General features: G+C 41.6%; 1 protein-coding gene across 1 annotated transcript in view; it reads left to right on the plus strand.

Moving 5' to 3' along the window:
- The window catches only part of LOC309567913 (BAR/IMD domain-containing adapter protein 2-like), a 252,556-nt gene that overhangs the window by 159,767 nt on the left and 75,773 nt on the right, over window positions 1–17,016 (plus strand). The window contains exon 5 of the mRNA XM_082273449.1: window positions 2,856–2,917. Within this exon, the coding sequence (XP_082129575.1) occupies window positions 2,856–2,917 (62 nt within the window). The remainder of the gene's footprint in view (window positions 1–2,855; window positions 2,918–17,016) is intronic.

The raw sequence follows: 17,016 nt of genomic DNA on the forward strand, positions 1-17,016 counted from the left end.
GCAAGTGACCAGTACTCAAAGACCAATGGGTCATTTTTGAAACTGTTTGCCCCCACATTTTAACCTCCTCTTGCCCGCGCTATAGCCAAAAGACGGCTACAGCGCGGGCTCTAATTTCTGGGAGGCCGTCTTTAAACGGCCTCCCAGTAACAGGCTCCCTGCGCTCCCGTGAGCGCGCATCGGGGAAAATCTGTGTCAGCCGTGTCCCTTGGACACAGCCAATCACGGATCGTGGTGAATGGCCAATCACAGCGGCCATTTACCACGTGATCGGAACATCCAATGAGAGATGATCTCAAATGTAAACATATGAGATCATCTCTCATTTCCAGCTCTCTTCCTCACACAGAGACTGCAGTGTGAGGAAGAGGAGAGCCGATCAGACACAGAGAAATGTAATCAGGGCACTGATCACCAGTGCCCTGATTACACAAGAGGTAAATAAAATGCCAAGAGTGCCCACAGTGCCCGCCATCAGTGTCCCCCATCAGTGGCCACAATCAGTGCCCATAGTGCTGCCAGTCAGTGCACATCAGTGCCTGCTCATCTAGGCTATGATGGGCACTGACTAGCAGCACTATGGGCACTGAGTGTGGGCACTGATGGTGCTGCTCATCAGTGCTCATCAGTGCCGTCCAACAGTGCTCATCAGTGCCACCCATCAGTGTCCATCAGTACCACCCATCAGTGTCCATTAGTGCCGCCTCTCAGTGCCCATCAGTGCCGCCCGTCAGTGCCGCCTCTCAGTGCCCAGCAGTGCCACCTCTCAGTGCCCAGCAGTGCCACCTATCAGTGCTCATTAGTGCTCATCAGTGCCGCCTATCAGTGCCACCTATAAGTGCTCATCGGTGTGCATATTAGTACCTCCTCATCAGTGCCACCTCATCAGTGCCCATAAGTGCCACCTCATCAGTGCCCATAAGTGCCACTTCATCAGTGCCCATCAGTGCAGCCTATCAGTGCCCATCAGTGCTGCCTCATCAGCGCACATCAGTGAAGGAGAAAAATGTATTTATTTTCAAAATTTACTCACAGAAAATAAGAAACACATTTTTTTCTTTCAACAATTTTTCTTTTTTTTTTGTAAGAAATAAAAAACCCAGAGGTGATTAAATACCACCAAAAGAAAGCTCTATTTGTGTGAAAAAAATGATAAAAATGTCATATGGGTACAGTGTAGCATGACCGCGCAATTGTCATTCAAAGCGTGAGAGCGCTGAAAGCTGAAAATTGGCCTGGGCAGGAAGGGGGTGAAAGTGCCCTGTAGGCAAGTGGTTAAGAGACTTTTTTTTCCAAATGAGGGATAGTCCCTTGAAACCAGGGACAGTTGGGAGCTATGCATAGATTGTGCATGCTGATTGGTAACTGTAGTCTTAAAGGAACTCTGCACCTCATGTGAACTGCACAATATTGAGCTTTCCTCCTGACTGTGTGGGTACACTCTATTACTCCTGTTGGATGACTAGTTACTGAACGATATCTCCATCCTGATCTTGCTATCCTGTTTGATTTTCACGTGGCCCAATCTCATCTATGTCACTGTTCTAGTGTTCTTACATCTGCTCTGACTTGATACCTCACTCTGGTACTGTCCCAATCGTTAACGTGAATCCCCCAAAAAATTCTGGACATCTCATAGTCTATCTCAGGACTACTGCCCTTCCGGTCTTCACTAACAAGGGCATTTTGTGTTCAGTCTCTGGGGATGCTCATTGCTCACCATGCAAGTTCCACCTATCAGTGCCTCTGGTGAAGACCAGGTATTTTCAGAGCTGGTGACCTCAGTGAGAGACTTTTGCTATCTATTTACAGGTTCTAAGCATTCTCTTCCATCCTTGATCTCTGCATTGATTCCTTTCCCTGGTTACTTTACATTTTTTTTAGACTTATTAAACTTTCCAAGGTAGGGCTGAAAGTGATTGATGGCTGTCAGAAACCTCTTACTGCTGGCAGTTTATTACATCAGGCTTATTACTGTATCTGTGGAGGATATTAAGGATTCTGCTGTTGGTGTGTTGGGAGATTGCCCTTGTGCATTACATACAGGATAGAAATAAGGTTCCCAGACTAACAGATTTCTGACAAAAGGGATGTAGGGGAATGTGGATGCACAAGCGCAATACCTGGATTAAAAAAACTGAAGCCAAAGGCTAGTAGACTGTGTTTTCTCTATGTGGAAAGGTATTCTTCACCCAACTCTTTGTCAGTGGGCATTGCCAGGAAGTAGCCTTGGCTTCCTGTCACATGACATAGATGCTCAATGGAGTTCAGAGTATGGGGAGTCACTCTTCCTATAACAGGCAGATGATTGCAATGCCTTCACTGTGCCTAACCACTTTAAGACACAGCAATATTAATTGCCCACTATGTCAACGATAAAACTAGAGATGGGAGTAACAGGGTGGGGGGTTAAATGTTTAATATGCATGTGGCCTATATGGTGTAAGGATTAGTAGAACTTTACTTATAGCTGTTGTAAGTAAATATCAGATATATGCATGGCTGCTGTGGGAAGATGACTGTATGTGGCATGTGGCTGATGTTTTGAATGTGTGTGAGGCCAGTGGAAGATAACCATACAGTATGTGGTCACTTTGGGTGGGGGAGCCACATTGATGCTAACATTTTTGGGCTTCCTCCTGGATTTTGGAAAGATTTGCCAAGGCCTGGTCTAAGATCATCACATATTACTATAGTAACTCATTTTGTTTGGATTACAGATAAACTTAAGTATTCTATAGCATCTAACCAACAGTTATCTCTCATGCATATCCAGATAGTCTAGGCAAGTATGTCATAGCCAACAGTTTGTGATTTATTTAGTGTTTATTATTTTTTGTGATTTATTTCTACAGGTGATACATTATTCCAAATGGCTGAAGTCCATCGACAAATTCAAGTGCAGCTGGAAGAAGTCGTGAGTATTAATTCTCAGTTATGGCCCGATCACTTTGGAATGCAGTGCGGGATACTTACATACAGTGCTTGTTTCTCGCGGAACATTCCAAACATACTGGGTGTTTAATTTGCTGCAGGTGTCAATAGATTCTAACAACACCTGAAATGCAGATCGCAAATCAGTGCACTTGTCTGCATCAGATCACATGACACCGTAGTACCATACGATCTAGTTGTAGTGCCTTTTTAAAATTAGCGCATGCGCTACTTTTGGTGCGTTCCAGTGCTATTTTAGCCCATTCTAATGAATGGGCTGTAAGTTGCATCGCACTGAATCATACATGAATTGCACAAGAATATGGAATGTGTTCCTTTGCTATTCTGGTGTAAACCAGCACTGAAAGAGGAACCAAGATGAATATTGCACAGCCACTTCTATCACATCTTTTAACAACCACTCCATAAACTCCCCTATTGTAGAGCTGTACCATATGCAAATTGCAGAATAAAAAAAAATAATTTGACATAATTAAACACAAAATGCTCAAAGATGTTATCAAGTATCAACTTTGTGTAAAATAAAGCATTCAAACTAAAATAGTGTCCAAAAAAAAAGAAGAGAATGGATGGAAAGGGCATATTTTTAGGAAACTGACAAAGAAGCATACTCTTAGGAAACTGAAACGATCCTCGGAGAAAGAGATGAAGGCCTTCTACTATGTAGAAACATATAAAGCAACCAACAGATCAGAATAGTGAGCATGTACCTGGGCTCTGTAGTCCACTTACGAGCAAAAGAAGAAGAAAAACTTGTGGGTCAGTAATGTATCCAATGCAGCTGGGTGGAAAAAGAAGCAACAAAACATTTTCTTTTGTTAACAGAGATATGGGTTCCTGGGACTACCCTCTTCTCTGCAGGCTCTTGGGGCACATTCACTGCATAATGCATACTTGCATTTATTATGGTAGCTCATTGCCTTAAATTTTGATGAGCTGCATTGCTGTTTTGAAGGATCATCTATGATCCTTTGACAGAGGGTCCAAAGCCCTGCACTGGACTTGAGGAAGCTGCACTGGAGGACAGTCCACCGCCAGATCATGGGGGAGCACCACCTGCCAGGGGAGAGGAGGATCAAGTAGGTAAAACTGTTTCTCCTCTTCTCTAGACAAAATGAGAAATTAACCATTGAAGTGTGGGTGCAGACCAGTGTTGGGGTAGTTACTCAAAAAATGTAACTAGTTACTAGTTACTTCTGTAAATTGTAAAGAGATTACTTTACTAGTTACTGCATTTGAAAAGTAACTTCACTACTTATTACTTTACTTTCCTCTTTCTTAATTGACTGTGTAGAAGAAGATACATGACACTCTTTCTGCATAGAGTTTATTGTATAAACACAGGCTTTGGGAAAAATGAGAACAAAACCTGAAAAAAACAGAATAAAACATAAAGTGCAACAAAAAGTCATAAACTTCATCCCTCTCTATTCTTCGAAATAACGATTGTATCGCATGGTTTGGGTAACGCAGGAAAACACGTTCCTATAGCCTAGTAAAGTAGTGTAGTTACCTCCTATAGCCTAGTAAAGTAGTGTAGTTACCAATATTAGTATTGTAACTAGTTACATTACTTCGTTACCAAAAAAAAATAATGTAGTTACTGTAATCAGTTACTTTGTAACTAGTTACCCCCAACACTGGTGCAGACTCACTGCAAGGGATAATCTTTTATTTGCCCAAAGTAGGGGTTTAATGTCTGCAGTCCTCCTTTAAAACCTGTTTAATAACACCTAATTAAAGTACATTCTCCAGCCACTGGAAATTTTTTTTTTAAATGTTGGCAACTATGCCTTACATATACACATACCTATACTAAGACCAGTTAACCTACCAGCATGTCTTTGAAGTGTGAGCGGAAGCCCACACAAGAACATGCAGGTAGTATGGCCGTTCGTTCCTATCAATGACCCCAGTGCTGCATGGCAAAACTGCTAACCACTAAGCCACTGTGCTGAGATTTTTGTTTTTATATATTGAGGTGATCAGAAGTGTGAAGAGGCATTTGAGCACAAAGTGCATTTGTCCTTTGAGAAAAGCCAGCATGGCTTAGTATTCAGGGTGAAAATAGCCCTATGTTTCATATTGTTTTATATTGATATGCAGGTCACTTAGATAAGTGTGGCATGTGGTGAAGTAAGCAGAATCTGCTTAGTGCTTTACAATGGAGACTTTTGTTAATGTTCACTCAGCTCAGTGTGAATTACTGTTGGCCTGAAATAGGAACACCAAATGAGTCTGGCTTTTGAATTGAAAATGTAATGTAACTGACACATTACATCTTAAATGCCTATAAAGCAAACCTTGGCTTCTGCAAATCTGATAAACTGTCTTGGCACCTCCAGGTTAAAGCTCATATAGATTTCCATTGAGCCCCAGGGTTGCTCTATTATGAAAATTCCAACCACAGCTTGAATTGTTGCACTTTGGCCCATCTCCTGCCGCCTCTCGGGACATTGTATTGGTCAGCAAGTCCCTTTCATTTGGTGGCCAAAGAGAAGGCATGCATAACTGTCAGCAGGGGAATGTTGTCTGAGGTTGGAGGAGTTAGAAACTCCTAGTTCAGGAGCGAGGGAAGGCAAAAACATGATAAAAGCCCTATAGGATAGCCCAAGGAATTGCTGAGTGTCAAATGCCAGAAGAAGTAGTCATCTGAAAGGACAGGGTGAAAATTGTGCATGCAATAAGAGACAGGTCATGTCACCAGCAGGTGGTAAGAGGCACGTAGTACGGGTCAGGACCTGAGAATGCCTGGTCATCACTGGAGCTCCTGACTGTTGAGTTAGAGTTGTTCTGCAGGTACTTCTGGGCTGTGGCCTTTCTGTTGACAGTTACTAAGACAGAATCAAACCTGAAAGTTTATGTCAGGGCAACAATATGCCAAGTCGCAGCCAACAATGCTAGCAAAATACTCTCTTGGATTTAAAAGGCATACATTTAAAGAGATACATCAATAATCCAACCTCTTTGCAAAACCCTGGTTTGGCCTCATCTTGATAATACAGTTTTGGTCACCAGTAATCACAAAAGATGTTCCTGAATTAGTAAGAGCAAAGGGCACCAGAAAAAATAGGGGGAATGGAAGACCTCAGCTATGAGTATTGATTACATAGATTAAAATTATTCACTCTAGAGGAGAGGCACTTAACCACTTTAAGACCGTGCCTATTTTTGACACTTGGTGTTTACAAGCTAAAATCATTTTTTTGCTAGAAAACTACTTAAGAACCCCTACACATTGTGTATATATATTTTTTAGCAGAGACCCTAGAGAATAAAATGGAGATCGTTGCAATATTTTTTATCACACCGTATTTGCACAGCGGTCTTCCAAAAGCAATTTTTTGGGAAAAAAATTCACTTTTTTAATTAAAAGATAAGAAAACAGTAAAGTTAGCCCAATTTTGTTCCATAATGTGAAAGATAATGTTACGCCGAGTAAATAGATACCCAATATGTCATGCTTCAAGAATGTGCATGCTCGCGGAATGGTGACAAACATTGGTACTTAAAAATCCCCATAGGCTACACTTTTAACATTTCTATAGGTTACCAGCTTGGAGTTACAGAGGAGGTCTAGGGCCCAAATTATTGCTCTTGCTTTAACGATACCTCACATGTATGGTTTGAACACCGTTTACATATGTGGGTGGGACTTGCGTATGCGTTCGCTTCTGCGCACGAGCTAACGGGACAGGGCGCTTTATTTTTTTTTTCCCTCCTATTTATTTTATTTATTATTTTTTATTTTTACACAGTTTTTTTTTAAAAAAATGTTTTATAATTTTTATTACTATTACAAGGAATGTAAACATCCCTTGTAATAGAAATAGGCATGACAGGACCTCTTTATTGTGAGATCTGGGGTCAAAAAGACCTCACACCTCACAACTACACTAAAAAAGAAAAAAAAAAATTCCTGAAAAAACGTTCCTATAAACCGGTTGCTAGGCAACGGCGTTCAACGTCGCTCCGGTCCTCCAAGACCATAGAATCGAGTGAGGGCCATCTTGCCCTCACTCAACTCTCTGTCTCAGAGGATCCGGGACCGGATTGTTTTCCCCGCTGCCAGCTGGTCCAGTAAGCAGGGAAAACGGCCGGGACGTGGCGGGAGGGGGGGGGCACCTCTTTCGCCGCACCATAAGGGTGATCCCACAGTGAATCTGCCGCTGGGACCACCCTTATCTGAAAGCCAACCGCCCGCCGTTTAAAAAAATCTATCTATCTATCTGCTGCCATACCCGGTATTTAGCGTCAAACGACTGACGTAAATAGTCGCTGGGCGGTCGGTAAGTGGTTAATAGGTGATATGATTACAATGTACAAATATATCAAAGGTGACTCCAGTAACTGGTATAAACTGTTTACTGTAAAGTTTCTGAAGATGACACACAGTCACAATTTGAAGTTAGAAGAAAGGAGGTTTATTCTTAGATTGTGGAAAGCATTCTTTACTGTTAGACCAGTAGAAATGTGGAACTCCCTCCCCAAGGAAGGGGTACTGATAAAGAAGGATGGAGATTTGGGACTTTAAATGAAGCACACGGTTATAGGGTAATGAAAAATCAATGCGTAATATCAGGTTTATTAATACATGTACACATATTGAGTCGTAACAAAATATATTGAATAAATAGCATTGCTCATTAAAAACACATAGTACATGTATATACTCATACATATCGCTGCACCACCGTGGTGTGGGTGGTGTTAATTGGTGACCTGGACTTCTCTATAAAAATACATTGATGGGTCATAATTGTAAAAGCGAGTAATTGATCAGATGGTAGTAATGATGTAGCATCGAAAGGGCTCTTCGCATTGCGTGTGTTCTTTCCACTCATCAGGAGCCGATGCAGCATTTATATGCTTGTATCTGCAAAAAAGTGCATATATATGTAATCTGATGTTTGATACAAAGAAAAGGAGGAGAAGGAAGATAAAAGGGAGGAGAGAATTCCCCCTGGTTACTCACAGATCAGCTAAAGGTTCCAAATGGGGTGCTGGAAGCTGAAAACATGGTGGGGGACTCCACTGCCACCATGCTTTTGGGCTTCAGTCCTTACTATATCATCAGATATGCACTTTTTACATTTATATATATTTTATTACTCTCCACAGAGTGTCCTTTGAGACACACATTTCACCACTTTTGATTTCCAATGGGAATCCCACTCCCATGGTAGTCCATTCACCATGGTTTGTGTTGTCTTCATACCGCTGCCACAGCTCCCAGAGATGAGTCCCCCACCATGTCTTCGGCTTCCAGCACCCCATTTGGAACCTTTAGTTGATCTGTGAGTAACCAAGGGGAATTCTCTCCTCCCTTTTATCTTCCTTTCCCTCCTTTTCTTTGTATCAAACATCAGATTACATATATATGCACTTTATTGCAGGTACAAGCATATGTATCCTGCATCGGCTCCTGATGAGTGGGAAGCACCCACGAAACACGTAGAGCCCTTTTCGATGCTACATCATTACTACCATATGATCAATTACTCGCTTTTACAAGCATGATCCATCAATGTATTTTTTATAGAGAGGCTCAGGTCACCAATTAACACCACCCATACCACAGTGGTGCGGCGATATGTATATGTGTTATTAATGAGCAATACTATTTATTCACTGTATTTTGTTACGGCCTAATATTTGTATATGTATTAATAAACATGATATTACACAATGATTTTTCATCATCTTATAGCCCTGTGCTTCGTTTAACCACTTCCTGACCGTCCGCCAAAGTTATACTGAGGCAGGGCAGCCCTCCTGGGTGAACCAACGTACAGTAGGTATACATCGGTCGCGTGCCTGCAGCTGGGGGGGGGGGGGGGGGTTACTTTTGAACATTGGCTGCAATTGCTGGTGGAATGAATCCTCCCTGAATATTGACTTGTGCCCAGCGGTCTTTGGGTTTATAATAAATTTGATGTCAGTTTGAGGTGCTTCTGAGATAATTCAGAATTTATGGACAGCTTGATTAAACCTGCAGTTGACCTGCTTCTCTCATGCATTTTACCTGCTTTATGTGGATTTTTCTCTCCCAAAAAAACTGGAAAATCCACTCAAAGCAAAAAAAGCCTGTTACCATACACCCAAAAAGCTCTGCTTAACTGCTATAACCATTGGCTGTTGGTTCCGCTCTGGTTATGTTTCAAGTTGAAGTTTGAGGCTGGTTTTCTAGTGGCAAGACTGAACAACTACCTCTTAGTACATGGGTATTGCCTTCTTGTGTGACAGCTCTGGGATGGAGATTGACAGACAGGGGCTGGCATAGAATGATAAAAGGTAAAGCTAGTCAAGGACAAACTAGAAGCAAAGGAGGAACACAAGTGTTATTGGGAACGGGGCAGAGCAAAGGTAAAGAAAAAGGTAACCTAGGGACTGGGTAGGGGGCTGAGGAATGAAATAGAAGCATATCTAAATCCAAAAACATTGGGGAAACAACAACTAGTATATCCAAAAATAGGTAAACATGGCAGTTTCTATATTTTTCTTAGTATAACCTTTCTTAAAAAAGAATGCAGCCAGTGAAGTCAGAACTCCTGATCTGCGTTTAGACCTTGACACGGACGTACTATAGTGCACACTGTCTGCGTTCGGGGCTGTGCACCCGCACTCGCATGGCTGTCTAATTGGGAGCAGCGGTCATACAACTGATGCGTCCCAATTGACATGAATTTGACTGCCTGCATAGGGATGCATGGAAGAGGCAACCAGGCAACTAGCATTTTCAAGCACTTTAGCATGAATAAAGTATGAGAGCTTTGGTCTTTGTAGGTTTAAATAGCTAGTCTAGGCAACCAGTAAAACCAGACTGAAATAGCCAAGCAGCAAACTCTGAAAGGGGGCCTAACCTTTTCATAATCAGAGGTCATTGTTGGCTAGAGTTCCATGCCAAATTTAGCAGCATCAGTATGTATCGGCTAATTTGACTATAACTCCAACAATTTCCTACCTAACTTTACTTTTATTTATTTTTATTATTTATTATAGACTGCCAAATAAACAACAATGTAAAACAAATATGTAAATAATATAATATATAAAATGTTATATAATAATACGATATGATGTTTAGGCTTTTTAGTTTTTTACATTATTGCACTGTTCAATACTGTAATTTTATCATACAATTACAATATTATATAGCTACACATTACTATCTTTGGGCTGCCCTAGCTTCTGCAACCTTAAGGTTATTTTAATGCATCTGGGGAGTGTCACATCCCTTCCCTCTCCATCTTACATTGTCACAAATTATGTTTTTCATTAGAGACATCTAGAAAATGAGAACGCATTTTCTTAATTGAAAAGAACCTTTATTTAACCACTTCATCCCCGGAAGGTTTTACCCCCTTAATGACCAGGCCATTTTTTTGCGATACTTAACTGACAATTACGGGGTCATGCGATGTTGTACCCAAATAAAATTAATGTCATTTTTTTCCCACAAATAGAGCTTTCTTTTGGTGGCATTTGATCACCTCTGTGGTTTTTATTTTTTTGTGCTATAAACAAACAATTTTGAAAAATAAACAATATTTTTTACTTTTTTACTTTCCGCTATAAAACACATCCAATAAAAAAAATGTAAAAAATCGAATTTCTTCATCAGCAGAAATTAGCCCATTAGATTTAGTATTAGGTATTGAGGTACCTCATCCCTAATCGAATTCGAAAAGGTAGCAAGATGTGGGGCCAGGGTTGGGATTTTAAGGGTACCGTTATATAACTAATAAGAGAGATGTATCTACAAAAAATATCTAAAAAGTATATAATTTTATTAATCACATAGAGTGAAAAGGATACAAATACAAATACAAAGACATTACTGTTACAAGATAACATGAAACATCATCATGGTAACAACATAATTGATAAAATATCATCAGAGATAATTTCCTTGAGATTGTGGACAGGACTAGTCAGAGGTCACAGTCAGTCTGGAGGTGCCAGGACTGGTGTGTGTCCCTCTAGTCAGTCTGATTACCACTACCCGACATGTTTCGCGGTAATACCGCTTCTTCAGGGGTACAAGGGATGTAACTTGATAAAAAGCCACTAAAAAATGACAAAAATAGATACATGATTATCATACATATATGAGCGTATATACATATACATGTTCGTTTTTGCTATTTCGAATATCGGTGTGTGTCAAGTATGGAGCAATTGGCGATAAGCCCCTCCTACTTCTGACACTAGTACGTCATTTATTCGATCACATGGTAGACATTTTACTTACATGAGTATACAAAAAAGAAGAAAGATCTACACTGGCATGTAGGCCAAGGCATATATATGATACTTCCAGTGGTGGAACTGATGGTTCATGGCAAACGGAGCATGGGCGTCGGTCATCAAAAATTGTCCCCCGGGCGGGCAAGGATGACCAAATGGCAAAAAAGCCTAGACAGTGAAAGATATAGAGAATGCTGGTATATAGAATATTGTATTCGTTCAAAGGCTGCAGAAATATATATTGCAGACTATATTGGTCACATTATTCAGATCATTGAATATAAGTAGAGATTGGTATTGAAAGATCTACAGATATATGTTGAAGCGCCTCCAATCTTTAAGAAAAAGAGGGGAGGAAGGGAAATGCTCACCAAGAATGACATCAATATAAGTATATGGAAATAATAACCTACCAAACTCTATGCCAGGGCTTGTGTGATGGTCAGACGATGGAGAAAGGGTGGACAAAAACATACGATCAGAGGAGCACAGAAATGATATCGCACATCAAGCGAGACATCAAATTTCAGTCTCCAGATCAGCTGGTATCGCTCTGTAATATGTTCAAAAAGAAAAAATAGCAAATAAACAAAAGGGGCTTGGGCAGGCTAGTTCAAAACATGCTCTGAATCCATACATAGTCACAGAATGCCGTGTAGGTACAGCTTACTGCCCATACATAATCTCCAAGAGGGAGGGTACGTGGCTATATTCAGAGTGTGTAGAGTAAGAGAATAGTGGATGAAAAAAAGGCTGAAGCGTTATTACCGTTTAGTGATCCATGTGTCGGAGCTCCATCGTCTGCACACTAGCTGGCTACCGTACCTGTCTTAAATGGATCATCAACTCCGCCGTCACACGCAGGCGACGCGCGTCTCGGTGACGTCACGGAGTCAGATGTACAACTGCGCACGCGCGTCGATAGACGCGGCGCGCAGCTGTCAAAGACACACAGGGCCGCCCCTCCATTGGTTGCCACGCAACCTAGGACGCCAAGAAGCAACACTGAACGGGTGCAGATGGAATGGCGTTAGGAAGCGGATTCCTCCGTGTAGACAAAGGGACTATGTGTTAACTATACACACTAAGAACCTCTACAGGTTATTATTTCCATATACTTATATTGATGTCATTCTTGGTGAGCATTTCCCTTCCTCCCCTCTTTTTCTTAAAGATTGGAGGCGCTTCAACATATATCTGTAGATCTTTCAATACCAATCTCTACTTATATTCAATGATCTGAATAATGTGACCAATATAGTCTGCAATATATATTTCTGCAGCCTTTGAACGAATACAATATTCTATATACCAGCATTCTCTATATCTTTCACTGTCTAGGCTTTTTTGCCATTTGGTCATCCTTGCCCGCCCGGGGGACAATTTTTGATGACCGACGCCCATGCTCCGTTTGCCATGAACCATCAGTTCCACCACTGGAAGTATCATATATATGCCTTGGCCTACATGCCAGTGTAGATCTTTCTTCTTTTTTGTATACTCATGTAAGTAAAATGTCTACCATGTGATTGAATAAATGACGTACTAGTGTCAGAAGTAGGAGGGGCTTATCGCCAATTGCTCCATACTTGACACACACCGATATTCGAAATAGCAAAAACGAACATGTATATGTATATATATGTATGATAATCATGTATCTATTTTTGTCATTTTTTAGTGGCTTTTTATCAAGTTACATCCCTTGTACCCCTGAAGAAGCGGTATTACCGCGAAACATGTCGGGTAGTGGTAATCAGACTGACTAGAGGGACACACACCAGTCCTGGCACCTCCAGACTGACTGTGACCTCTGACTAGTCCTGTCCACAATCTCAAGGAAATTATCTCTGATGATATTTTATCAATTATGTTGTTACCATGATGATGTTTCATGTTATCTTGTAACAGTAATGTCTTTGTATTTGTATTTGTATCCTTTTCACTCTATGTGATTAATAAAATTATATACTTTTTAGATATTTTTTGTAGATACATCTCTCTTATTAGTTATATAACGGTACCCTTAAAATCCCAACCCTGGCCCCACATCTTGCTACCTTTTCGAATTTCTTCATCAGTTTAGATCAATTTGTATTCTGCTACATATTTTTGGTAAAAAAAAATCCCCAAAAGTGTATATTGATTGGTTTGTGCAAAAGTAACAGTGTCTACAAAAGAATGGGATAGATTTATGGACTTTTTTTATTTTTGTTATTATTTTTATTAGTAAAGGCGGCGATCGGCGATTTTTAGTGGAACTGCAACATTGCGGCTGACAAATCCGACACTAAGTCAAACTTTTTGGGGACCAGTGACACCAATACAATAATCAGTGCTGAAAAAAATGCACTGTCGCTGTATAAATTACACTGGCAGGGAAGGGGTTAACATCAGGGGCGCTCAAAGGGTTAAGTGTGGGGGATGGACTGACTGCAGGAAGAGAAAGGTCTGTGTTCCTGATTAGTAGGAACACAAGATCTCTCTCTTCCTGTCTGACAGAACAACGGTCTGCTGCGTTTACATAGGCAGACCGCTGTTCTGTCATTCCTCCACTCGATCGTGGGTGGCCAGCGGCCATTGCGGCTGCTGGACCGGCTGATTGGCTCTCGCTGTGTCCAATCACAGCAGGAGCGCGGCTCCGGCAGCGCGCGTGTGCCCCCCAGAGTAGATAGAAAAATTGACGTACAGGTACGTGATTTTGCACTTAAGGGCCGCCCTGCCGCAGTACATGTACCTGGAGCAGTCCTTAAGTGGTTAATCTTTATTTGTAAAACAAAGGTTTTATGCAATTAAAGGAATTGTAAAGACAGACATTTTTTTTTCTTCTATGCATTAAAATAAAAAGCTTCCTGTGTGTAACAGCCTCCCCAGCACCCCCTTATACTTACCTGAGCCCAATCTCTGTCCAGCGATGTCCATGAGTCCCCCGGCCATCCGGGACTCTCCCTCCTGATTATCTGAAACACAGCCGCGTCAACGTTTGCACCCGCGGCTGTCAATCAAAGTCAGTTAGCCAATCAGGAGAGAGAGGGGACAGGGCTGAACTCCAACTCCATCTCTGAATGGATAAACAGAGCTTCAGCTCAGCTCAGGTGCCCCCATAGCACGCTGCTTGCTGTGGGGGCACTCGACAGAAGGGAGGGGCCAGGAGCACAGAAGAGGGACCTGAGAAGAGGAGGATCTGGGCTGCTCTGTACAAAACCAACTGCACAAAGCAGGTAAGTATAACATGTTTGTTATTAAAAAAAAAGCGAGATTATTTTAACTGCCCTTTTAATTGGAAAAACACGAATTTTAACCTGCATTGACAGACTTTTGTTTTCATTAAATGGGTTTTGCATTACAATACAAGTCTCTGCCAGCTATAAGCAAGTCAAATGCAGGTCAAGAGGTAAACTGCAGGTTAAATTCACCTGTCAAGGAATTCTGATTGATCTCAGAAGCGCCTGAAACTAATCTCCAACTGATGCCATCAGGACGAGCCCAAAGTCTGTCGACACAGGCTCTGACATATACAGTACTGTACAGAAGTTTTAGGAGGTGTGAAGAAAAGCTGTAAAGTAACAATGCTTTCAAAAATGACAATTTTAATTGCATTTTGTAAATTGATACAAATAAACAAAGTTAGAGAACAGAAGAAAAATATAAATCAAATCAATTTGGGTATGACTACACTTCAGACATCCCAACCTGCAAAAACTCATTTCAGGGAGGTTTTTATTTTTTTTATTGTTTTTACTAGTAATGGCAGCAATCAGTGATTTTCAGTGGGACCGCGACATTGCGGTGGACAAATCTGACACTAAGTGACACTTTTTGGGGACCATTGACACCAATACAGTGAACAGTGCTAAAAAAAAAATGCACTGTTACTGTATAAATGACTCTGGCAGGGAAGGGGTTAACACCAGGGGCAATCAAGGGGTTAAGTGTGCTCCTAGGGAGTGCTTTCTAACTGTAGGGGGATGCACTAGAGGAAAAGAGAGATCTCTTTTTTCCTCCCTGACAGAACAGCGGTCGGCCTTGTTTACATAGGCAGACTGCCGTTCTGTCATTTCGTTGCATGGACTGCTTTTCAGAGCATTACATAACTTAGTGAACCTTGACTAATAATAATATTTAATGAACTAATTAATTACTAATAAATAATTAATAACAGTCTCTCTAATGCTAGCCATACTGATGCCCTTTTTTTTTATTTTTTATTCCAATCTGCTTTTTTAACATGGTGACATAAACTGACACTTATGCTGCACATTTGCAAAGTTTCTTTCATCCTGCTAAAAGGACAGCAATAAGGTTGGCAATACAGTAACTGTTATTACCAGGGGGCTATGCACTGTACATTCCAGCACTCTTTTTTCTTCTCTTACCTCGATCTCTGCAACGGATTGTTTGCACAGGAATTCCATCCCACCAGCACAGGAAGAGGCCATGTTGTGATAGACAGTGCACCCTGTGTACCCATTGGCTAAGGAGGCAGTGGGAGGCAGAGCAGCCTGCCTCCTGCTGCCTCCTCAGCCAATAGGTAGCTGAAATTGTCTAAAGTCCCTCCCCCATAACATCTCCTGAGTCCCAGCCCTGCCAGCTAGCTTACTATGCTACGTATGCTATGCGGTCGGGCGGGCTGGATTAACAGACAGGACCAGCAGCCTCCGGCCCATCTCTCTTGCCTACTTCCTGGTTGCCAGGGCCCCGTAGATGTGTATCATCTGTACCCCCCTAATGCTGTTGCTGACACCCGGGTTATCACGTGGCACTTGTGGGTGTCAGGGAGCCACAGCCGAGACTCCTCGCAGGAGAGTTGGGATTTCTGACACTTTGGCTTTAAACCAGCATCAACTGTTACACTTGCACATTTTGTACACTTGCACAAAGTCAGGGATTTGTTAGGATTAGAGTCAGGTGTGTAATTAACCAATTATACCAAGCAGGTGCTAAGGATCATTATTTCATATGTAGGTTGAAACAGTCATTACCTGAAACAGAAACAGCTGTTTGAAGGCTTAAAACTGGGTGAGGAACAGTCAAACTCTGCTACTAAAGTGAGGTTGTGGAAGACATGTTCATGTCATGGACCATACAACATGACAAGACTAAGGACAGCAATAAGACTCAAGGTAGTTTTACTGCATCAAGGTTTCCCCCAGGCAGAGATTTCAAAGCAGACTGGGGTTTCAAGATGTGCCGTTCAAGCTCTTTTGAAGAAGCACAAAGAAACAGGTAATGCTAAGGACTGTAGACGTAGTGGTCAGCTAAGGAAACTTAATGCAGCAGATGAAAGTCACATTATGCTTACTTACCTTATACATCGGAAGATGTCCAGTTGTGTCATCAGCACAGAACTGGTGGAAAGCAGTGGGACCCAAGTACGCCCATCTATTGTCCAGAGAAATCATGGAAGGATTGAGGCTAAAAATCCATACCTCTGACATGGAAACAAGACTAAGCGACCCAACTATGCATGAAAACATTGGAACTGGGGTGCAGAAACATGGCACTAGGTGCTCTGGACTGATGAGTAAAATTTGAAATATTTGGCTGTAGCAAGGGGCAGCTTGTTTGCCGAAGGAAAATGATTGTCTGTCTGCTGGCAACAGTAAAGCATGGTGGAGGCTCCTTGCAAGTTTCTGCAAATGGAGTTGGAGATTTGGTTAGGATCAATGGTGTCCTCAATGCTGAGAAATACGGGCAGATACCTATTCATCATGCCATACCATCAGGGATGGGTAAGATTGGTCCCAAATTTATTCTGCAGCAGGACAACGACCTCAAACATACAGCCAATGCCATTAAGAACTATCTTCA

The sequence above is a fragment of the Pelophylax lessonae genome (assembly GCF_965119305.1).
Source record: "Pelophylax lessonae genome assembly, chromosome: 12".
Classification (NCBI taxonomy): Eukaryota; Metazoa; Chordata; class Amphibia; order Anura; family Ranidae; genus Pelophylax; species Pelophylax lessonae.